We start from the raw sequence: 24,476 nt of genomic DNA on the forward strand, positions 1-24,476 counted from the left end.
AGGAGTCCTTCACACAGGTGCGTGCGTTGAAAGAAATTGGGTTATCCCTTTTTGAAGTTATCTCCTTTGGCTGCATTATCCAGGGATCTCTGGCAGTGATGGGTGCTCTATGGGACCGCAATTGAGAAAGGCATAAAGAGGCATTGATAATTGACAGCATTGTTGATAATTGACAGCATTGTTGCTAATCTACTATATTACATCTCCTTAGAAATTCCCTTTCTTACACTGGGATCTCTAATATTGTAATTTCTGTTCTCTCCCAGGTATGAGGGATGGGCAGAAGATTGTGATTCATGGGGAAGGGGACCAGGAGCCAGGTTTGGAGCCTGGAGACATAGTGATCGTCCTGGATCAAAGGGACCATGAGTTGTTTCATAGGCAGGAAGACAACCTGATTATGAAGATGGAGATTCAGCTGGTAGAAGCTCTATGCGGCTTCAAGAAGAACATCGAGACCATGGATGGCCGAATTTTGCTCATTACATTCCCACCTGGTGAGTGAGGGGCCGACTGTACTTGGAAGATATTCCTTGTTGTCCCCCACCATAACTACGGAGTTGTGATCTTCCCATTTTACTTTAAGACAGCCAGCTATACATTTCATGTTTAATACAGCTCTGGGTGTGCTAAGAACAAAAAATTAAAAGTAATGGCATTTATTTGCTAGTAAATGTTATCAAAAGACAAAAGCCCAAATGCTACATACAATATGACAAAAATACACAGCGAAATACTTATATATTCTCTTGAAAAAGGGTAATTTAGTTAAACCCTTTGACCAAAGCACCATTAGCCTGCAAGCCACATCAAGGCATGACCATTAGCAGGTCCTAACACTACCTGATTAAAATGCTCATTTACCTCTATTTGGAGGGAGAATTACCACATTGGATCTGTCCAAACACAGGAAACCCCCCCCCCCCCCCGCCTCTCCCCCAGGTTTTAAGCACATTCTAAGTTAGCAAGTCTTTTTCATGTTACTTGGTTTGGACAGCACCCAACCACCCTGGCATCCACAAGCAGCAACCCACCCAATGTGTGAGACAGTGCTGCCCCACTAATTTGTGTACAGTTAGTGCACTTGTCGAGATGCGGTATACATGCCTGGTGCTCCAACACCCGGTAGAGCCAACTGAAGAAAGGAATTCACTAATCCAGCGGCGTCCGCGATGACGTCCGCCTCCACGTTGGGTGGTATCCGGTTGGAGTGTCCCACAGTTAAGATAGTCTCTGTCCTTTCGGTGGTGGTCTGGTCTCAGACCACCGGCCACAACTGCTGCATGGCATTATGCTGTGTCCCTGACACTAGTGAGGCTAAGTAGGGCAGTGTCCCTGTCTAAGGGCCTGTCCCTGTAGCAGCCGCAAACTATGACGGGGAAGTCAGGGCCTAGCTGGGGCCTAAGGGAGTCTCTGACCTAGTGCAGGGGCCACTGACACCTTACACACCCTACCCTTCTGATGTCCCAGCTCCGACTGGTGTGGTCTGCAGCATGCCAAATGTATCTTTCTCCTAGCAGGGGAATTCTGGGGGCTGTAGTTCCCCATGCAGAGCCGAACTGTAATGGCCACCATTCCTTAGATGCCTCTGCGCACACGCCGGGTGTTGCGCATGTGTGATCGTGCACAAGATGGTGGCGCACTGGATGATCAAGCCGCCATGGAGACCCGGAGTGCTCCCTACAGTGCCCTCTCTCCACCTGCCGCCGAGTGCGCCAACCGCAACCTCTCACGGTTACCACGCTGTAGCGGTGGTAAGCGGGAGCACCGGGGGAAGGGACCTTTCTACACTCTCCTTTGGTGAAAATACCAATGTTCCCGCTTGGGAACAGTGAAAGCACAACATTATAACCACACAGAGTTATATTATAAAAATGCAGTCTGTATATACAATCTTAACACTTGTAATGACTTAACATGAGATTGTACATCTGGGTAAACATGACTATTACAGAGTGTTTTTTACTCAGAGACCATTGCTGAGCCTCATAGTGGGGTGCCCCAAATGAATTGTAGGCTACCCGGTTAGGAGGGTACCTCATTCTTTGGCTTCTGCAAAGCTCTTCTTCTACTCCCTCAGGGGAGTAATGTACATAGTCCTGCGGCTCAGCCTCTCCCATTGGGGGATCCAGAGGTTGGCTCCTTGGAGCCACAGGAGCAGGCGTTTGTCGTCTGGGCCCTTTACCCGTAGCTCCTCCGGGAGGTGCCCCATGATTTTGAAGTTCCCTTTGAAAGGGTCCCTCCATAGGATCATCTATGGTCTTTGTTGTCTCCCAATTGTGATGGGTCACCGTCCAGAGGTGTAGCCGGTATCTCTGGGTCGTCACCCCCCACTTGTGGGATAGGTAGGAGATGATTCCTGTGCCAGACCCTTACCTTGCCATCCGCGTCTTTTATGCGGTAGACCGGGAGGCCTGGCATCTGTGACTCAACCTCAAACACTCCGTCTCGCCAACGGTTAACCAATTTATGTTTCCTAGAGATTCCGAGGTTACGGAGGAGCACATCGTCTCCAGGGCAAATCTCCCGGTGTCTGATCTTATGGTCATAGCGCCTTTTATTGTTGGTGTTCAGCTGGGAAGCAGATTTTTCAGCTAGCTGGTAAGCATGTTGCAAGCTTTCCTGGAGCCGTTGCACATATTTGAAGTGTGTCATATTGTGTATCCCATCTGTTGACACCCTCAGACGCACATCCACAGGCAGCCTGGCTTCTCGCCCGAACATAAGGAAGTAAGGGGAGAATCCGTGGACTCGTGGCGGGTACAATTATATGCGTGTACATTTGTTTCCACATGTTTGCTCCACTCGTTTTTCTGAGCGCCTTTCAGAGCATTAGAGCATGTCTAATGTTCTGTTAAATCGCTCCAGCAGAGCGTCCCCCTACTTATGGTACAGGGTCGTTCAGGACTTAGTGATGCTGAGGAGTTTGAGTAATTCCCGGATGAGTTTACTCAAAACCCCGGCCTTGGTCTGAGTGTAGGCGAATGGGTAGGCCATAGTGTATGAAATATCGCTCCTACAGGATCTTTGCCACCATGATGGCCTTCTGGTCTTTAGTTGGGAAAGCTTGAGCGTAGCGGGTGTAATGGTCCGTGATGATGCCTCGGGTGTCTGGTTCAATGCATAGGAAATCCATAGACACTAGATCCATGGGACCCAAACTCTTCAGGTGAGGCATTGGCGCGGCTCTGGTGGGGAGGGTCTTGCACTGGATGCACCATGAGCATTTACAGCATTGTCGTTCCACTGACTCTTGCATCCATGGCCAGAAGAACCAGTCACGTATCAGTCCGAAGGTCTTCTTTACACCGAGGTGGCCATGTTCGTCATGCAGTGCTTTCAGGACCATATGTTGTAGGATCCTGAGCAGGACCAGTTGCTTTCTATTCGGGTGGTTGTGGTACTGTACCACCCGATAGAGTAGACTGTTATCGATCTCGAATTTATCAATTTCTCACATTAGTATCACCACCATGTCGCTGGGGGCACGTTTCAGGATTGCAGCCTTGTTTTGCTGGATGGCCTGGTGGATAATGCCAGGACATACTTGAAAATGAGAGATAACTCTCAATGTATTACTTCCTGGTAAAACATTTTATAAATAAATAAAACTTGATCCCGCTTTTGATGTTGCACCATATCCTTCCACACAATGATCTTGTCATGAGTGATATTCATTGTCACGGTAGCTTATGACAAGATATAATATAAATATCTGGGTTGAACTGAACGAGGCTTAGATATAATAACATATATTTATTCCTTAAAAAAGGTGAACACAGCAATATAGTACAATTAACAGACAAGAAGGTAACACTTACTTAGGGTTGAGGAATGGAGAAGTATCAGCTAGCAATTCTCCAGCAATCCGGTGACATTCAAGATGGTATCAGAAGAAGAACTAAAAACTGTAGGGTTGACACAGTTTATATACCTGTGTAACCCTATTCTTAACATTGAATACAGACTATTGGTGAACAATTATCTGTATCCAATCCCTAACGTGGAGACACAGATTAACCCATGCCCCCCAGCTAGCTCTGAGGATCTTATTTCTGTAGCCCCATAATTAAATCAGGGGCAATGACCAGTCTACAAAATGAAGTATCTGATAGGATCTTCATTGTTTGTAGGTGTAGACATAACACTTACTAACCACTCCAGTTTGATGATTCTCCGCCCTCAGGTAACAATTAGAGTGGCAGATTAGTACTTGGTCTGTTGATTAGTACTTAGGCTCAATCATCCGGCTGCCCTTCCTGACCTATTTAGCATAGCAGATGGAGTCTGCATTTTTCAGAGCAGATCCAAAATACCATACATATACTCTTTAATATCTACACATATTAATAAGTTCCATTCTGGTGGGCTCAGTGGGTCGAAATTTGCCAGTTTTTAATGCATACAGTGACTCCACATATTGGCCAAATATCAACTCTCTGTGACCTCCAGAACTGGAGATACAGAAATGCACTTTAAAACATTAAAATACAGGATTATAATGAAATGAGGTCAGGGGGTGGCCAAATGGGGTGCAACCCCTTTAATACCGGGCCAACCCCCCTCTCCCTCTACACCTCCCCTTCTTAATGCTTTTTGTGCTGAATAGTAAACTCAAACTCTTGCAAGGCCAAGCTCCACCTTAGCAACTTGGCATTCTCCCCTGATGCCCTCTGCAGCCAACTCATTTTGTTGTGGTCTGTGTGGACCGTGAAAGCCCTTCCATACACGTAGGGCTGGAGTTTTTTGAGTGCCCACACAATGGCCAAGCACTCTTTCTCAATGGTGGCATAGGCCACCTCTCTGGGGAGTAGTTTTCGGTTGAGGTACACCACAGGGTGCTCTTTTCCGTTGCCCCCCACTTGGCTCAACACAGCCCCAATGCCATAGTCCGAGGCATCAGTCTGTATATGGAAATGTTTGGTATAGTCCGGGGCAGCCAGTATGGGGGCCCCAGCAAGCGCAGTTTTCAGTGCCTCGAATGCAGTCTCACAGGCAGGAGTCCAGGTGATAAGCACAGGCAGTTGCTTCTTAGTCAAATCAGTCAGGGGTTTGGCCACGGCGCTGTACTGTGGGACAAACTTCTTATAGTACCCTGCGATGCCCAAAAATGCCATGATCTATTTCTTGGTTTTTGGAAAAGGCCACTGAACTATGGCTTCTACCTTGGCTGGCTCTGGTTTGGGGTGCCCTCCACCCACCTTGTGCCCTAAGTACAGGATCTCTGCCATCCCTACCATACACTTAGTGGGTTTCAAGGTAAGCCCAGCCTCCATGATCCTTTCCAGCACCGCAGCTACATGTCCTAAGTGGGAGTCCCAGGAATTACTAAAGACAGCAATGTCATCTAAGTAAGCCCTGGCATAGCTCTGCATCCCTTCCAGTAACCTATTGACCAGGCGTTGGAAGGTAGCCGGGGCATTCTTCATCCCAAATGGCATCACCAAAAACTCATAGAGGCCACTTGGAGTGAGGAATGCTGACTTCTCCCTAGCCTCCAGGGTCAGTGGGATTTGCCAATAGCCTTTGCTCAAATCCATAGTGGTCAGATACCTTGCCCCCGCGAGTTCATCCAGTAACTCATCCATGCGGGGCATGGGGTAGGCATCTGACACCGTCCCAGCGTTGAGCAAACTGTAGTCCACACAAAACCGGGTGGTCTTGTCCTTCTTAGGGACTAGAACTACCGGGCTTGCCCAAGGACTCTGGGACGGAGTAATTACCCCTAGGGCCAGCATCTCTATCTCCCTATCCATACTGGTCTTGACCTCTGCTGACACTCTATAAGCGTGCTTATGCAGAGGCTGCAGATCCCCTGTGTGCACTGGGTGTTTTGTGAAATGTGTGGTCCCTGGCATGTCAGTGAAGAGGGCCCTAAACTTAGCTAGCATGTCCCTGGCTTCTACCTGCTGCCTAGCACTCAACTGTGCCCCTATCTCTTCCTGCTCCACAGTGTTTCCCTGCCTAGCCTCCCCTAGGAGATCAGGCAGAGCACTGCTTGCCGGATCCTCCAGCAGTGGGCTACAAATGGCCATTACTGCTCCCATACTCGGTGCTCTGTATTCTTTCAGCATATTGACGTGATATGTCTTATGCCTCTCAGGCTCTACCTGTACAACGTAGTTGTACTCATTCACCTTTCGGATAACCGGGTACGGTCCCGACCAGGCAGCCATCAACTTGTTCCCCCGAGTGGGTTTGAGAACAAGCACCTACTGTCCTGGGATGAATTCCCTGCTATGGGCATTCCGGTCATACCATTGCTTTTGTTTGGTCTGAACGGCCCTGAGGTGGTCCTGGGCCACCCCCATGAGCATCTCTAACCGGTCTCGGAGATCTACTACATACTGGATCTCTGAAGCATCAGTAGCAGTAGCCTCCACTTCCCATCCCTCACGGAATAGGTCCAGAGGTCCATGTACCCTGCGGCCATATAGTAGCTCGAAGGGGGAGAAGCCTGTAGATTCCTGCGGTAACTCTTGGTATGCAAACAGCAAGTACTATAAATGAATCTCCCAGTCTTTCCCCTCCGCCTCTATTAAAGTCCGAAGCATCTGCTTCAGGGTACCGTTAAACCTCTCACATAATCCGTTTGTCTGGGGATGGTAAGGGGTAGTGCGCCGGTGCTGTACACCGCATGCATCCCAGAGACAATGTAACAGTTCACTCATGAACTGTGACCCCTGATCGGTTAGGACCTCACTAGGGAAACCTACCCCAGAAAAAATGTTCAGCAAAGCTGCTGCCACTGTCTTGGCATCTATGGTGCCAAGCGCTACCGCCTCAGGGTACCGGGTGGCAAAATCCACCACCTTGAGGCTGTAGCGCTTCCCTTACCTGCTAGGAATCATAAGGGGTCCCACAAGATCCATCACTACTTTCTGGAAGGGTTCCCCTATTATCGGTAGGGGTTTCAAGGGTGCCGTCACACGGTCGCCCGCCTTACCCACTCGCTGGCAGGCATCACAAGAGCGGCAGAAAGTGCCTACATCTCGAGATGCCCCCGGCCAGTAGTAACGGGCTGTAATAACCGGGCTCGCGTTCTGTTGACCCCCTGATGTCCCGCTAACGGAATAGAGTGAGCTACCCGTAACAGTTGCTGTCGGTACCCCTGGGGCACTACTAGCTGTCGCTTACCGGTCAATTCCTCCTCTATCCCTGGGTTCCCTTCTTCTCTATACAGGAGTCCCTTATACCATAGGCAGTGCTCAGTGCCTTCCCCTGCCTTAGATTCGGATGCCCGAAGTCTCACGCCGGCCAGGGTAGGGTCTCTTCACTGCCTCCCTAAACTGGGCTCCTAATTCTGGCCACCCCCCAGTCATGTCATTGTCTGGAGAATGGGGAAGGGTGAGGGGGAACAGTAAGTCAGTCTGTGGTTGCAACTGATCCTGGCTTACCTCCCCAGGCTCCTCTGCGCCCTCCGCTAACGTTGGTCCCAAAGGCTGGTGGACTGGCGCTGCCGCCATTGCCGCTGTCTGGCTCCGGGTAACCGCCGCCACTGCAGCGGGTTTGGGCACTCGGTCGTAGGTGCAGGTCATCGGACCCAGATCGTTGCCAAGAAGAACATCGGCATCCAAACCGGGTAAAACCCCCACCTCCCGTACACCCTGGCCCTCCCCCCAATCCAAAAAGATTCTGGCCACTTGCAGGAAACGTGGCTCTCCGTCGGCCACAGTGATCTGTATCCCAGGGCCTGGGAGTAATTCCTCTGGCCGGACCATATCAGGTCGGACCAGGGTCACTGCAGCTCCTGAATCCAGCAAGCCGACTGCTTGCCGGTCACCTACTGTGACCGGGGTGAGATGTCTGCTCCGGCCGTCCGTCTGCTGCAGGTCCGCGCTGAGATGTCCTCCGCTCCTGGCTGTAGGCACCGATGAAACCGGGACAGGCGTTGCATGAGACGTCTCGTTGGGAGTTGGTTCCATGACCGGTCCGGAGTCTGTAGTGAAAGCCACCCGCACGCGGGCTACCGGCTTCGCAGCTGGGGTGCGTTGCCCCTGATGGGGTCCGCAGGAACGCAGGGGTTCCGGGCAATCTGGTCTGATGTGGCCAGAGCGGTTGCAGTTGTAGCACCGGCGCTCGTGCCGGAGCTCCCCCGCCTTCGGTGGACTGCTGCCCGCAGGCGGCCTCTGAGTCCATTGGGGGGTATTGGCAGACTTTCTGGCCGGTGCCGCCGCCTTGGCTACTGCTTTGGCGGTCATCAGGGCTCGGCTGGCCACATAGTCGTCTGCAAGCCTCGCCGCCTCCTGGTAAGTCTTGGGCTTCTTGTCGTACACCCAAGCTCTCATTGCCGGCGGGCACTGCTGCATGAGCTGCTCCTGAAAGATGAGGTCCAGCAGGCGTTGGTAAGTCCGTGCCTCATAGCCCTCCACCCAGCGTATCCCATACAAAGCCATGCGGGTCACGTAGGTGACATAGGACTCCAGGGGCTGCCTCTCTTCCTGCCGGAATTTACCCCGGTAGGCTTCAGGGGTAAAACCGTACTGAAACAATAACAGTTCTTTCAGGTGTTCATAGTCATCAGCATACTCATCTGGAAGCGCCATCATCGTCTGCTTAGCCAAGCCGGACAGTAAGGGGTCCAAACGTGCAACCCTATGCTGGTGAAGCACTTTGTACCGCCGACACTGTGTCTCAAAGTTCTTTAGAAAACTGTCTATCTGATCAGTACCTTCCACGAACTTGGTGAGACTGTGCTGATCCAGTTTGAGTTCATCTGTGTTGGGTTGGACAGGGGGGCAATAAGTGGGTCTGTTCACTGCCATAGTGATAAACTGCAGCCGCTCCTCCGGTGTCCCTCTGTCTCCCCACGCAGTAATCAGTGCCAACATTTCAGGGGTGAATGGACTGGTAGCCGCAGCAACCAGTACCCCTACTGTTGCACTGCTTCCGGGAGGTGCACTCGTTCCCTCCCCGAGATTCCGCCGCCCCGGCACTGGGTTCCTTCCCTGATCTCCGGGTGGCTGTATAAAGGCAAGCTGAGCCGTATCCTGAGGCTCTGCAAGCCGGGCTTCATAGTCACCGATTGCGTCAACCATGTCTGCGACCTCCTGGTTCTCATAGGGCAGTCCATATTCACTGCACTTGTCCTTCAGCTGAGCTCGGGTCCTCGTGTTGGATGAGCCTTCCGCCTCGCTCATGGTTCACAGTCGCAGCAGTGAGGTGGTGTTACAACTTGTGTTAACTGTTGCACTACTGTGTGTTCAATATCTTTAGTCCCAGGAACTCGCAATTACTCTCGAGTTCCCACTATATGACAGAGTCCCACAGAACACTGTAATATAGGTTCAGTTCAATCCCACTGCTGCCACCAGTTAATTATAGTGCTTGTCACGGTAGCTTATGACAAGATATAATGAACCCCAAATATCTGGGTTGAACTGAACGAGGCTTAGATATAATAAAATATATTTATTCCTTAAAAAAGGTGAACACAGCAATATAGTACAATTAACAGACAAGAAGGTAACACTTACTTAGGATTGGGGAATGGAGAACTATCAGCAAGCAAATCTCCAGCAATATCAGAAGAAGAACTAAAAACTGTAGGGTTGACACAGTTTATATACCTGTGTAACCCTATTCTTAACATTAAATACAGACTATTGGTGAACAATTATCTGTATCCAATCCCTAACGTGGAGACACAGATTAACCCATGCCCCCCAGCTAGTTAGCCCATGTGTACTGGGACTCTGAGGGTCTTATTTCTGTAGCCCCATAATTAAATCAGGGGCAACGACCAGTCTACCAAATGAAGTATCTGATAGGATCTTCATTGTTTGTAGGTGTAGACCGGCGCCGATTAGTCAAAGGTGGAAATAAATGTCCAGCACTGAAAGAGTCTCAAATAGTAGATAGTGAAAAGGTTTTGGGACAAAGTCCCAATAACAGCGCTCAATCCAAGTTAGACTCTGTAACATTTGATAGAATAAATTGTCCACATATCATGGTATAAAGGAAGCATAAACAGCCAGACTGATGGAGTATAGGACCCAGTGTTAAAAGTGCAGCAGTGGTTTCATAAGGTATTAACGTCCATGAGCAGGAGTAAATAAAGGGTTAACATACCATTGTGGTGTGTACTCCGCTGAACTTGACACTTTAGCTGCAACACTGTTACTGGTCAACAAGTCTCCACATAAAGAAGGCAAACTGTACTCACGATTGGCAGCTTCCTATGGTGCGTGCATCACGCTCAGTGTTGCTGTAGAAAGGAAATCCTGGGATTCCAGCGGTGCACAGCCAAAACAGGAGAAGGGGACCAGCAAGGTGAGGGTTAAAAAATTAATTTATTGTGCATGATAACGGGCTAACACACTCTGACGCGTTTCGGACACGAAATGTCCTTTATCAAAGAGCTGATTTGCGTCTTACCCCTGTAGCAGTCTTATAGGACAGGCCCCGCCCACCCGCGTCATCGCGCTGCGTGATTTTGGCGCCAAAACCACCAATGTATAACCTGATTGGTTAAGCCTACAACCAATAGGAAGATTCCCTGTAACTAGTGCATTACAGGGCGAGGATGATGACGCGCTGCTTGCGCCGTCACAGCAAACTCTCCGCCCTTATACATAGCAACCACGCATGGTTACCTGTCCTGGTTCATAACAATAACAGAGGGATCTCCCTTAAAGGTGCATGGACCCATATATAAACGGGTGGGCGGGTAGGGAAGGAGACTTTGTCCCAAAACCTTTTCACTATTTGAACCTACATACAGTAGCTTGTCTGAAGAAGACATCAAGTTGTTATCTAACATATGTGGGGGATCAGCACTAGTTTATCATATGGTGCGACTATATTGATCTTTATTTTTAACTATTGATATACGGGTGATTTTTTTCTGAATATGGAGGAAGATTTAGAAGAATGTGAATCAGGTGACTCTATGAACAGTACATATGTGCAAAAATGTGCGGACAATTCGGGGAGAAAACGCAGAGCGGCGTACCTCTTTGATAATGTGACACAAGATGTGGTTGAAGATAATGCTGACCTTGAACTATATTTTATAAAACTAGAAAAGATCCTTTAAACAAACATTAGACTCTGGTGGGATATCACTACATTAGACAACTATGTCCTCACCAAGAGGATCCCCAGAGGCCTTCGCGTTAAAAAGACGCCATCTTTTGGTTTCCCATCAAAAGATTTTGAACAAGAATGGACTAATACACTTAATGAATGTTCCATGAAGTTAATGGATCTAATTATTAAAACAAAAGTTCAAGAAAGGATCATTGTAAAAAAGAATATAAAGGAACTACAGCAAAAACTCAACACATTTAAGAATGTGGAAGATTTCCAAATGATGGATAAAAGATTGTCAAAAAATGTGGAAAAAATTGAGGGAGATATTATGATGAAAAAACAGCAGAAGTTTGAAAGAGATCGTATTGATTACGAACGTCAACAAATATATGTTTGGCAGAGACCGCCACAAGTGAGAGGTGCTGCTCGTCAGGAATTCGGACAGAAGGAATCCCAGAACAAAAGGGACAGATCCAGGAGGTCGACACCAAAAAAATCAATCCTTAAAAAATCGCCAGAAACATCCAGTATTTCGGACATATCCGATGGGGAAAGCCGCCAACAAACAGTGTCCTTTTCCACTGATGAAGACACAGATAGATACCGGGACAACACAGATTACGAAACCCGGAGTATGAGACCCCAAAGTGAAGCGTCTACTTCATATGATCTCAGAAGCCAAAAAGTGACAAAAAACTCACTAAAAGGACAAGGCGCTCGAATAAAAGACGGAGCACAAAAGAAAAAGAAAGCCGACTTTTAATGGAAAATCAGAATGTTATTAACATCTCGGGGGTCATTATTCCAGACGGCAAAATAGCCCTGTTGAGCAAGGGTCTTAATTTTGCCCTTAAGAATGACTTTATTTTGTTCAACACGGTTATTGACTTACAAAAATATGTTCGTAAACTGTCATTGAAAAAATGTTTTGCATCCAAGGACACCTCTCGCCCTGAACCTCCTCCATTGGATGACAGGGGTTTTTCAGACCCCCCTCATGCAACTGACGGGCTTCAGGGTGATAGATTATCCTTCAAAGAATGTGGAGTGCTTCAGGATATGTTAGACCTAGATATGGAAGACGGGATTTCAGATTCCTTAGATAATGAAGAACAGTTCACATTCTTGAGCGGAACCAAACACACAGATTTCAGAAGCAAATCCATTTTCTGTCCATCCTTCTCCAGGGGTCCTCATTTACAAACCTTTGAGAGACTTGTGGAGAAGGACCTACAGATTCTGGCCAAAGGCTATACCTTCACTGCTCCCTCTTTTGACAATTTGACTAAAGAGGAAAGATTAAACTTGAGTTCACTAAAAAAGAGGTCAGATATTATTATCAAGAACGCGGACAAAGGGGGAGCAGTGGTGATTATGCACACTGAAGCTTATCGTACAGAAGCCTTGAGACAGCTGTCCAATACACAGGCATACTGTAAGATTGATAAAGACCCCACACAGTCATATCTGGCGGAGATTCGAGACCTGTTTGATCTGGGCAGGGAGTTGGGGGTACTCAACAGTCGGGAATCAATGTATCTGTACAACCCGTTTCCCATCGTGCCTATTTTTCACCATCTCCCAAAGATCCATAAACCTTAGTCAGCCCTCCAGGCAGACCTATTATTTCAAGCATTGGATCTTTGGGAGATGGTCTATCTAGGTACGTTGATTATTTCTTACAAACATTGGTTAAAACATTACCGGCCTATTTAAGGGACTCGGCGGATTTGCTTCAGGATATTCAAAAAATCAAATGGTTAAATGGTTATATGTGGGTCACGCTCGACGTGACCTCCCTATACACTATAATTGATCACACCCTGGGCATGAGAGCAATCAGTCACTTTTTCAATCACTCCAACTTAAATTTGGCACAAAGCACGTTTTTACTGGACTCGGTCATTTTTCTATTACAGCACAATTATTTTATGTTTGACACTCAATTCTACTGCTGCGGCCAAGTTTATTCGAGCATTTGCCCGTTCTTGGCCGCAGCAGTATCCTGGCGCGCGCCGGAGGGTGACGGGCGCGCGCCGAAGCAGCGGAAGAGCGCCCTCCGATCGGGGCGCTCTCCCTACCGCTGCCGGGTCCGCCGGGTTCCCCGGAACCCCCTGCCGCCGTCCCGCGATCGCGGGACACCAGGGCTCCCTCGGGGAGCCCTGGACGCGCGTGCAGGGGGCGCAGGCTCCCGATGACGCGTGACCGCGCGTCGGTGACGCGCGGCACGCCGAGGGGCGGCCACTAGCAAGCCGGGAAATCTCCCGGCTTGCGGATCTGGCCGCAGAGTGATAAAGTGTGTCGGTAGTGTACCTGCAGTCACAAGGGACAGCTATGGGCACATCATTTGCACCTTCATATGCGAACCTATTCATGGGATTCTGGGAGACCACTCACATCTTTGGTGACACTAACCCCTTTAGAGAACATATTATTTTTTATCGTCGTTTCATTGATGATTTATTATTTATCTGGAACGGGGACACTGACACACTGCACGCCTTTTTTGAATATCTTGAAGCAAACACGTACAACTTGAAGTTTACACATTCATATCATGACACACAGATTGATTACCTAGACTTACATTTGTACATAGATGTTGGTCAACAAATACAGACTAACATCTACAGAAAAGCAAACTCCAAAAACTCTCTGCTCAGATCAAACAGTGCCCTTCCTAGATCACTAATCAAGGGCATACCGAAAGGACAGTTCCTGAGGTTAAGGAGGTTATGTTCCACACAAGAGTCCTTTATGGAACAAGCAGAAGATCTTAAGAACAGATTTAGAGATCGTGGTTATGGAGAGAGGAACATAGAAATGGCATTTAACCATGCATTGGAATTGGACCGGGAACAACTTCTCAAAAAGAGGACCCCCATAAAAACAACCACAAAAACCATGAATAAAGATGCAATAGATCAGTGCCCCCTGTTCATAACCACATTTTCTAAACAATCAGAGCAGATTAGATTCATATTGAAGAAACATTGGGGAATTTTGAAATTGGACACGGACCTAGATCAGTACACCAGATTTGACCCAAGAATGGTCTTCAGAAAGGCGAAGACCATTGGTAACTATGTTTCTCCAAGTATGTATGGGTCTAAGGAGATTAGTAAAAAAACAACTACCCAAGGGATTCTACAAGTGTGGACTATGTAATCTCTGCAGATATGCTGAACCCATCAAATCACTCAGAGATATCCATACTGGTCATATATACCGTATTGCGTCATTTATGACATGTAACACTAATTTTGTCATCTACTTGTTAAAATGTGCATGTGGGAGTGGCTACATAGGCAGGACCATAAGAGCACTTAAAATCAGAGTAAGTGAGCACATTCGAAGCATTAGGAACTGTGATGATCGTTTTCCTGTGGCGCGCCATTTCAATACATGTCCTAAAGGATCTATAAAAACATTCACATACAGCGCAATTGAATATATCCCCGTACATCCTAGGGGTGGTCATAGGGAGGCATCACTCAATTGTAGGGAGATGTTCTGGATTTATGCCCTTGGGACATTGGCACCCAGGGGCATGAACCAGGACTGGGAGCTCAAGCATTTCCTTAAATAAATATACGAATATTGGTCATAGCGCTCATACTCAATGTACACTATATTTGACCTCTAAAAATTAACATCTGTGTCCATATGGACAAAAAAGTGCAAAAAAAGTGCAAATTAATGTGTTACAAGAATATTATTCCCATATACCACTGTCCATTGCACCTTAATATTTATTAAGATATAGGTACACCCCAATAAGCTAGTGGCGTGGAACAACCTGTTTTTTGTCCACTCAATTGATTAATACCTTTGAGACAAGATATGTGCTCCATGCACAATGCACTGTGTTAGAGTGGGGATATGCATATGCCTCCACTAATAGAGTATAAACAAATAAAACAAAATACATTAAGGTTATCAAATAAATACACATAGGAATAATTTATAAATATCCTTTATTTATAGTCACTTGGAAAAAGACACATTCGAATATTACTCTTTGAAGGTTATAAATGGCCTCCATTTCAGATTTTAGATTTGCTTTTTGATGATCCATTGTTTTTAAATATTTTGTTCTGAATGTTGTTATCTGTATAGCCTAGCATTCATTGCTATGCTAATGTTAAGTTTATTGTATTTCCTTTTTTCCTCCTCAACAGTCTTATTGCTGTGTCCTTCTCTGTCTTTTCCCTTTCCCCCTCCCCCACCCCGCCCCCCTACCCCTCCCTCATTTGTCAGACAGGTAACCATGCGTGGTTGCTATGTATAAGGGCACAGAGTTTGCTGTGACGGCGCAAGCAGCGCGTCATCATCCTCGCCCTGTAATGCACTAGTTACAGGGAATCTTCCTATTGGTTGTAGGCTTAACCAATCAGGTTATACATCGGCGGTTTTGGCGCCAAAATCACGCAGCGCGATGACGCGGGTGGGCGGGGCCTGTCCTATAAGACTGCTACAGGGGTAAGACGCAAATCAGCTCTTTGATAAAGGACATTTCGTGTCCGAAACGCGTCAGAGTGTGTTAGCCCGTTATCATGCACCAATAAATTAATTTTTTAACCCTCACCTTGCTGGTCCCCTTCTCCTGTTTTGGCTGTGCACCGCTGCAATCCCAGGATTTCCTATCTCAAATAGTAGATAGCTGTAGAGGGATCTTCCCAGCTTGACTTCAATAAGTGGACTCCGTCAACATAATGCAGAGAAAAAAAACAAACAAAAGGAACACATCATAGTGCAATATGCAATTACTAGACATGCAGTTGTGTCTAGTTTACGATTTGCTAGTCATTATGGTGGTTCACATTAATTATACACCTAAGTAGTTAACATCTTCTATTGCATTTTTTAGATATTTTAATAATTTATTTGATTTGTTGTCATTGTTTGTTATGTAAGTGTTAGTGAGGCTGATTGTTCTTATGGGCATGACTGACAGCAGCTTGAACCAATCATGTACCAGTTTTTGGTTAAACAATCCAATGGAAATAGTCTTGTCAGTATATAAGTAATTCATGTCCAGTACCCCATAACCCCTGAAGAAGTACGCATGCGCATGAAACGCGTTGGGCCGATTTGTTAATACGTTTTGAGAGTGGCAGAGGACTTGCAAGTATTGCAGCAGCTGTTCAGTTCAGAGAGAGGGAATTCGGCGAATCAACCCGCCCCCTGTGAGTGTGTTTCCGGAGACAGCTTGACGGACAGTTCCAGGAGAGCCGCCGAGTCGCTCGGTGTGACGCGCTTCCGGTCACGGAGCGGAGGAGAGCCCTGGATGTCAGAAGTCTAAACGGAGCTGCAGCCGGCCACCAACCACCTCTAAACCCCTGCTCATGATCTGTGGCAGTCCTGTAAGTAGGATTCCGGTTTTACCCACCGGATCCCACGTCTGCTACCTCATTGTTATTGTGTTTAATAAATGTATCTTTTAGTAATAGTCAGCCTTGCTTGTTATATGTAGTGTTTGTCTTGTCTTGTTAGTCCTGCATGTCTAGTAATTGCATATTGCACTATGATGTGTTCCTTTTGTTTGTTTTTTTTCTCTGCATTATGTTGACGGAGTCCACTTATTGAAGTCAAGCTGGGAAGATCCCTCTACAGCTATCTACTATTTGAGACTCTTTCAGTGCTGGACATTTATTTCCACCTTGGACTAATCGGCGCCGGTCTGTATTGTTTAATATTTGTCTTGTTTTACCAACTGCGTCTTGGAGTTGGTGTTACCTGGCAGCCTAGTTTATTGTTTGCGTATTATCACATCACATCACTTTTTATTGTCACTGCATATTTTTTTTTTTAGCGCTACTTACACCCATTTTTCTTTGGGGTGTAGACATAACACTTACAAACCACTCCAGTTTGATGATTCTCCGCCCTCAGGTAACAATTAGAGTGGCAGATTAGTACTTGGTCTGTTGATTAGTACTTAGGCTCAATCATCCGGCTGCCCTTCCTGACCTATTTAGCATAGCAGATGGAGTCTGCATTTTTCAGAGCAGATCCAAAATACCATACATATACTCTTTAATATCTACACATATTAATAAGTTCCATTCTGGTGGGCTCAGTGGGTCGAAATTTGCCAGTTTTTAATGCCTACAGTGACTCCACATATTGGCCAAATATCAACTCTCTGTGACCTCCAGAACTGGAGATACAGAAATGCACTTTAAAACATTAAAATACAGGATTATAATGAAACATGGGAACAGGGGAACATACAGTTTCCTGACATGACAAGGTGTAAGCCACATTCCTGGACCGCAGTCCAGTTAACCCCTTGCCTCCCTGGTGAGGTCAGGGGGTGGCCACATGGGGTGCAACCCCTTTAATACCGGGCCAACCCCCCTCTCCCTCTACATTCATCCCCCCCCCGGGTCACAGTAGACAGCGGGAATGGCTTTGGATTGGCATCCCAAGGAATCCACTACCCTCAGTTCTGAGAAGGCCACCCTATTTTCCATGATAGGCGCTGTATTGCACATAGCTCGCATCCCTGGTCCAGGGATCTCCTCCTAGAGGTAATCATCCGGGGTGGTACCCAGACCCGGTCTTCGGGATAGAGCGTCGGCTCCAATGTTCAGGGGCCCGGGTTTATATTTCCATGTAAACCAGTAATTGAAAAGGTCCACCAGCCATCTGTGGCCGGTGTCGTCCAGCTTGGCAGACGTTAGTATGTATGTTAACAGATTTGTTATCCATTCGTACCTCAATGGTGACGCCGTATACAGTAGGTAATCATGGAGTTCATCAATGATTGCCCATTTGAAAGCGAGGAATTCCAATTTATGGACTGGATAATTCTGCTTGCTGGGAGTCAGACTGCGGCTGACGTAGGCCACTGGTTCTAGCCGCAGCGGTTGGAGCGACCTTCGCCAGTTGTGGAGGGGAGAGCTAATCTCCTAGGTGGCGGGGAGATTGGTTGATGCTGCCTCTGGGGAGTCGGGTCCTCCGATTTTTCTTTGGCCCTGGGCTGCTCTCCTGAAGGCTTCGGAACCGCCGGCCCTTTAGTCTTTCTTTGCGGTGGTCTTTAGACTTCTTGGGAGCGTGGAGTTGGGTGTGCACCTCGTGTACTATCACCTGCTTCAGGAGTCCCAAGAACATAGGTGGACTCCCTGGCAAGATGCCACACCGAAGCATGTTGGCGATAGGGTAGATTGTGCTTGACCCTCGCAGAAATAGCTTGCAACGGAATTCATCCACCCCGGAAGCGGGATGAGGCTGCGGGTGAGTAGCGACCTCAACGCCAATTGTATACGGTGGATGAATGCCGACAGCTCTTTACCTTCTTTCTGGCGGAGGGCATCGTCCTCCAGGCTGTAGGTCTCCGCTATGAACTCCACTAGCTGCTTGGCCGTTTCATCCCCATTCTGCTCCCTTTGCATACTCATCATTGTAGATGCTGGAGGCCTCAGAGATTCCAGGAGCAGCTGTCTTTTCACAGCTTCGGTGCACGTCCATCCCTCCACTACCTTGAGGGCATGTTCTTTCCATACTACGATTCCCTCTTCTCTGACAGGAGTGGGTGATACCCCGGAAAAGGCCTTCAATTTGAGGTAGGTTTGCGCCGGGGCCAACTGCCCTATTTTCTCTGTCAGTTGTCACAGAGTTGTCACGAATAGCTGAGCTTCCCCTGACCCGCGGGCACTGGGTAGGCTGCATCCGGACCGTTGGCTGCCAGCTTCGCTCCTGTTAATGCTCCCTATGGCTCTTGCCGCCTGACACTCCTGTACGCTTGGAGTAGCTCTAGCGGCCTCTGTCCGGGTGCTCAGTCTGGGGAAAATAAGTGGGCTTCCACCGGGTGGGGCTTCAGGTATTTGCAGGAACTGTGGGGCATTGTGCACTGGAATATCACAGCGACAATCAATCAGGAGCGTACTCCACTGGACATCGGTGTTCCATAGAGCGTCCACAATACTTTCTTTTGTGAACCCTGGTAGCTGTCTCAGGGCGGTTTGCAAGCTGGGGAAGGGATACTGGGACCTGACTGATGGCAACCACATGGCGAGGAGATGCGTGGCGCCACAGGGCCCATTCATGGACGCTCCGGCGGGACGGTAGAGACATGGTCTCTAATTTGGTCTGACTGGTTTCTGAACTTAGGTTGGGCACCCCAGGTCTGAGATCTCAGCAGCGCCTCAAAATGTAGCGCACTTTCCCCCACCCTATGGGAGATATGGCGGCTACTGTGTGTGTGGTGCGTTCCCTGGGGCTCACAGAAGGCCTGAACCTCCGCGTCTGGGAGTCTGGGGATCACCTGATCTATCTGGTGATAGTGCCTCCACCAGGGCGGGATCTTAACTGTGTTGGATAACCCCATCACAGGACAATATAAGAAATAAACACGTGGTATTAGATAACAGTTTACTGCAGACATACAATAACAATGGAACCAGTCCCACCAACTAGGCCATGCACGGCCGTACCCTCCAACTCTGTCCCCACCTGATAACACAGTCCCCAAAGTACTGAGGGGCCCTTGGGCACCCAACCAGCATGGCGTCCACAAGCAGCAACCCATCCAATAGGTGAGGCAGAACTGCCCCAGTAATGTGTGTACAGTGGTGAACTTGTTGAGATGAGGTATACCTGACGGGTGCTCCAACACCCGCTAGCGCCAATTGTAGAAAGGGATCCGCTGATCCAGCAACGTTGTCCGCGATAGTGTCCGCCTCCATGTCGGCTGGTATCCGGTTGGAGTGTCACACCATGAAGATAGTCTCTGTCCTTTCGGTGGAGGTCTGGTCCCAGACCACAAGCCGCAACTGCTGCGCGGCGTTCTGCTGTGTCCCTGACACTAGTGAGGCTAAGTGGGGCAGTGTCCCTGTCTAAGGGCCTGTCCCTGTAGCAGCCACAAACTATGCAGAGGAGTCAGAGCCTAGCTGGGGCCTAAGGGGGTCTCTGGCCTAGTGCAGGGGCCACTAACACCCTGCAAACGCACACCTTACCTTTCTGATGTCCCAGCTCCGACTGGTGTGGTCTGCAGTGCGCCAAATGTATCTTTCTCCTAGCAGGGGAATTCTGGTGCCCTATTGGCCGCTGTCTGTCACCTGACAAATAATCCCTATGGCATTCTGGGAGCTGTGATTCCCCATGCAGAGCCTAATTGTAATGGCTGCCACTCATTAGATGCCTCTGCGCATGTGCTGGTTCTTGCGTATGCGCGATCGTACACAAGATGGCACCCTGGATGATCGTCCCGCCGCTGAGCCTACGGAGCACCGGAGTGCTCCCTACAGTGCCCTCACTCCACCTCCCGCCGAGTGTGCGTGCTCCAGCCGCAACCTCTCGCCGTTCCCCCACTGTAGCGGAGGTAAGTGGGTGACCAGGGGAAGGGACCCTGCTATATATATAGATATATATAGGTTATGGTGGGTAAAAAAAGTGACTAAAACCCTCCACAGTAAAGCATAAAGCAACTGTAAATATTCCTGTATATTCATTTGCATGTCTTAGACAGGTCTGCAACCCTGTCTTTCACCATTATCACAGGATTGAGGGATGGTATCCCTATAAACGGGTCTCAGCTGACTCAGGGTAGAATATATGTAAAATGATGATGATAACCTCTGTAATCAAGGTATAGGAGCAAATATGAGTGCTGGGGAAACTCTGATAAACCATGTGTAATGGTACATGAAATGGTATATGTGTACTAATGAAGCTGTGTGGCTAGCTCAGGTCTCCATATATGCCATAAAGTTCCCAAACAAGCCCCAACAGAACCAAAAAGTACATACCAGAAATAATCTTAGTTTCAATGAGAATCCCCTTTTGCAGCACAGCTCTTTCCTTGTAGTGGGTGCTTCACGTCCATAGAAGTATACAGAAGAGTAGTCCCAAGGGGGGCACTTTTTGAGAAAGGGACGCAATTCCCGAAACGCGTAAAAGTGATAATGTTCTTTTTTTTGACCACTCAATAAATAAATTTTTAATACTACTGGATGCAGCCCCCTTTCTCCCTCTCTGGTTTGGCAGTGCTCCGCCTGTGCCCCCCTTGGGACTACTCTTCTTTCACCATTATCACCCAGCAAACAGCACTTCCACTGCAGCAAGGGATTCTGGGAAATGACATGCAAATGAGCACACAGTGCCACTTTTTATCTCATGCTCACATTACATGAGCAACCCTTAGTCAATTCATGCTGCTTTAAACACAGCTTTTAAGCAAGGACTTGGGAAATGCAAAGTCAGTTAACCCACTCACAGACATGTTTCAACCTTGATGGGTATCATCAGTGTGAGGTTGGCTTGCTGACATTTGCTCAAATGAGATAAGAGTAGGTAATCACCACGACTATTAAGGTTATGGTGGGTAAAAAAAGTGACTAAAACCCTCCACAGTAAAGCATAAAGCAACTGTAAATATTCCTGTATATTCATTTGCATGTGTGGTGATTACCTACTCTTATCTCATTTGAGCAAATGTCAGCAAGCCAACCTGACACTGATGATACCCATCAAGATTGAAACATGTCTGTGAGTGGGTTAACTGACTTTGCATCTCCCAAGTCTTTGCTTAAAAGCTGTGTTTAAAGCAGCATGCATTGACTAAGGGTTGCTCATGTAATGTGAGCATGAGATAAAAAGTGGCACTGTGTGCTCATTTGCATGTCATTTCCCAGAATCCCTTGCTGCAGTGGAAGTGCTGTTTGCTGGGTGATAATGGTGAAAGACAGGGTTGCAGACCTGTCTAAGACATGCAAATGAATATACAGGAATATTTACAGTAGATATATATATATATATATATATATATATATATATATGTGTGGTATGTTTTGGGGTTTCTTGAGCTTGCTGGGTGGGATTCTGTGTGTTTGCTAGTAAATGTTATGCAATTTTTCAGCAAGGAGATAGATGACCTAAATCATTGAAAAAATGACAAAAATCATTTGCGTATACGTCTGTTGATTCTCTCGGTCAAGGCCTATAATGCTGATAACTGAGAAGGATGGATTTCCCCAATTAACTTATACTTTGTGTTGTGAACATGCGGTGCCTGTACATTGCAGGATAATGCAGCCATAAGTAATCCTAGATCTGTATGCACTAAATCCCTCTCTTTTGTTGTTTAATCTACTTTGTATCCTTCCAGGTGATGTGATAAAACAGGGCAGCTTGAAGAGCATTCAGAATGAAGGCATGCCCCTGCAAAGAGACCCCTTCGAAAAGGGTGTCCTAATAATTCAGTTTCTGGTAAGGGTCTCTCGATGACTCCCTTCAATCGTTTTCTATCTGAAGATTAGCGCCTTTCTCACTATCATCACAACATGTCAACATACAAATTAGTACGGTTCACCCTGCAGTCTCTCCCCTCATAAAAAAAAATACATATCTTGATGTAATCCTAAACCTCCTTTACATTCTCTCATTTGAATCTTTTTTGTCTTTTTTTGAATATTAACAAGTTGTAAATGCTTTTATTTTGTTTTGTTTTCAGGTGGCATTTCCTGAGCATCATTGGCTTCCATTGGACAGGCTCCCTCTCTTGGAGGCCTTGCTCCCACCCAGAGAAGATGTCCTGGTCACAGATGACATGGATGTGGTAGAGCTCACAGAATGCGACCCCAGAGAGCAGAGAAGACATTACAGTGGGGAGGCGTACCAGGAAGACAACAGGCAAAGGGAAGGGGTGCAGTGCCAGACCTCCTAAATAAATACAAACAAGATAATGTCACCCAAAACAGAATACCTGGTGAATGTGTGGACTAACGTCACTGTAGATTCTGTATAACGACTGTTGGTTGCACTAATGTCCCCCAACCAGGGGCTTCAAAGCTGTAGGAGGCGTTAATGATTTCCACATATGACCTAAACGTGACCCTTTCTGTGTGCTGTGGGACCGATGGAAATGCAATGCAGTTCTGTTTTGTACATAATTACCCTTATTTTAAATTTTCTGGATTTTTGTTTTTAATAAAGTTTTTATTTAGTTATTTTTATGTTTAAAGTTACATTCCCAGTTTTCCTGGACCCCCCCCCTCCCAAAAAAAAACCACATTTAATTGTTTTACTTTTAGTCTGCTGAGGTTATTTCTGTATAAATATGAACATGTTAAGTAACTGTGACTCAGTTTAATATGGTTACAGTTTCTGCATTGTAAAGAGCCCTATAACTTAATTAAAACTTGCATCCAACCAAAATCTTTTGCCTTTATTTTCAGTTATGTAAATCCTGACTTCATGTCATTGGAGAGTTTAACAATGTGTAACAAAGAGATACTGATGTTAAAATTACTGCAGTGGTTTGTGTCCAAAAAACGAGTGTTATTCAGATATTCCACGAGCCTATTGGTTTCGCAGAAGTATAGATTTGTGTAGCCCCTTTTCCCTGTAGCATAAAGGGACTACTGGTGCTGGCGTTACCTGTGGGCTCACAGAGAGCTGAGCCTCTGCCACTGGGAGCCTGGGTTAAAAAATATATAACGTGGCAGCGCCTCCACCTGCACAGAATCCCAATTATATGAGATTAGCCCAAACAGGAACCAATAATAACAGCTCACAGATTATGCAATAACCTTTTACTGTCATATATATAAACTAATCAACACAGAGGATATAATAACTCTACTGGTTACAGCTATCACAGTTATCACTAGCCACACAGGGCTTTGACCCACCACCTTGTACCCCACACTGTCCACAATACCAGAAGAGTCCCAGGGTCGCCTCACCCTCTGAGTGTCCCCCAAAGATACCCTCCCTTCTAGGCGTGATCAGCGCCTTACTGTACAGTAGTGTTGGTGCACGTTTGGTGAACAGGTAGCTGCCGGGTGTGTCCACACCCGGGCGCGCTGACAAGGAGACGTAAAGGGATCCGCCGATCCTAGCGATATCCTCCGCCGTCCGAACACCTCCCACTGAAGTGACACTTGCGATGATAGTCGCTCTCTCTTCAGTCTGGTCCCAGACTGCAGATAGCAAGATGCTCCAAAAGCAGCTGTGGCCCTAATCTGGCTAACCACTAAAGGCAGGGTCCCTAACTAATGTGGCCTTCCCTAGGGCAGCCACAATCTAGGGGGTGTCTCTGGCCTAGTGCAGAGGGTCACAGACCCCTGCACCTACACACCTTCCCCTGTCCATGTTCCAGCTCCAACTGCCTTCCTTGTTTAAATGCGTGGAATGTAACTGCCTCTGCAGAAGATCTCTGTCGCGCGATTGGCTCCCTGGTGTCACGTGTCGCATGCCCCTAGAACCTTCTAACATTGGAGGTAAGGGGAAACATCGGAAGCCTCGGGGAACCATGGGGAGCGGGTTTACATCCTCCCCCCAGTAAAACACCACAATGGCCCCGCTTGGAAACAGCGAACATTATATGACCCTACACATAGTTACATAGTAGAAAAGGTTGAAAAAATACATACGTCCATCAAGTTCAACCTATGCTAAATTTAGACAACAGATACTTTATCCTATATCTATAC

The 24,476-nt window shown here is 47.3% G+C and overlaps 1 protein-coding gene across 6 annotated transcripts in view; it reads left to right on the plus strand.

Annotated features, from left to right (window-relative positions):
- Nucleotides 1-23,196, plus strand: part of LOC142465195 (dnaJ homolog subfamily A member 4-like) — a 35,771-nt gene extending 12,575 nt beyond the window's left edge. For 5 of the 6 annotated variants that reach the window (XM_075569185.1, XM_075569186.1, XM_075569184.1 and 2 more), the window contains 3 exons: nucleotides 267-497; nucleotides 22,148-22,248; nucleotides 22,493-23,196. In XM_075569185.1, the coding sequence (XP_075425300.1) occupies nucleotides 267-497; nucleotides 22,148-22,248; nucleotides 22,493-22,705 (545 nt within the window). In that variant the 3' untranslated portion in view covers nucleotides 22,706-23,196. The remainder of the gene's footprint in view (nucleotides 1-266; nucleotides 498-22,147; nucleotides 22,249-22,492) is intronic. The other variant, XM_075569187.1, reaches the window with a different exon arrangement.
- The last annotated feature ends 1,280 nt before the right edge of the window (nucleotides 23,197-24,476 follow it).

The sequence above is a fragment of the Ascaphus truei genome, chromosome 13 (assembly GCF_040206685.1).
Source record: "Ascaphus truei isolate aAscTru1 chromosome 13, aAscTru1.hap1, whole genome shotgun sequence".
In the NCBI taxonomy this organism is placed as follows: domain Eukaryota; kingdom Metazoa; phylum Chordata; class Amphibia; order Anura; family Ascaphidae; genus Ascaphus; species Ascaphus truei.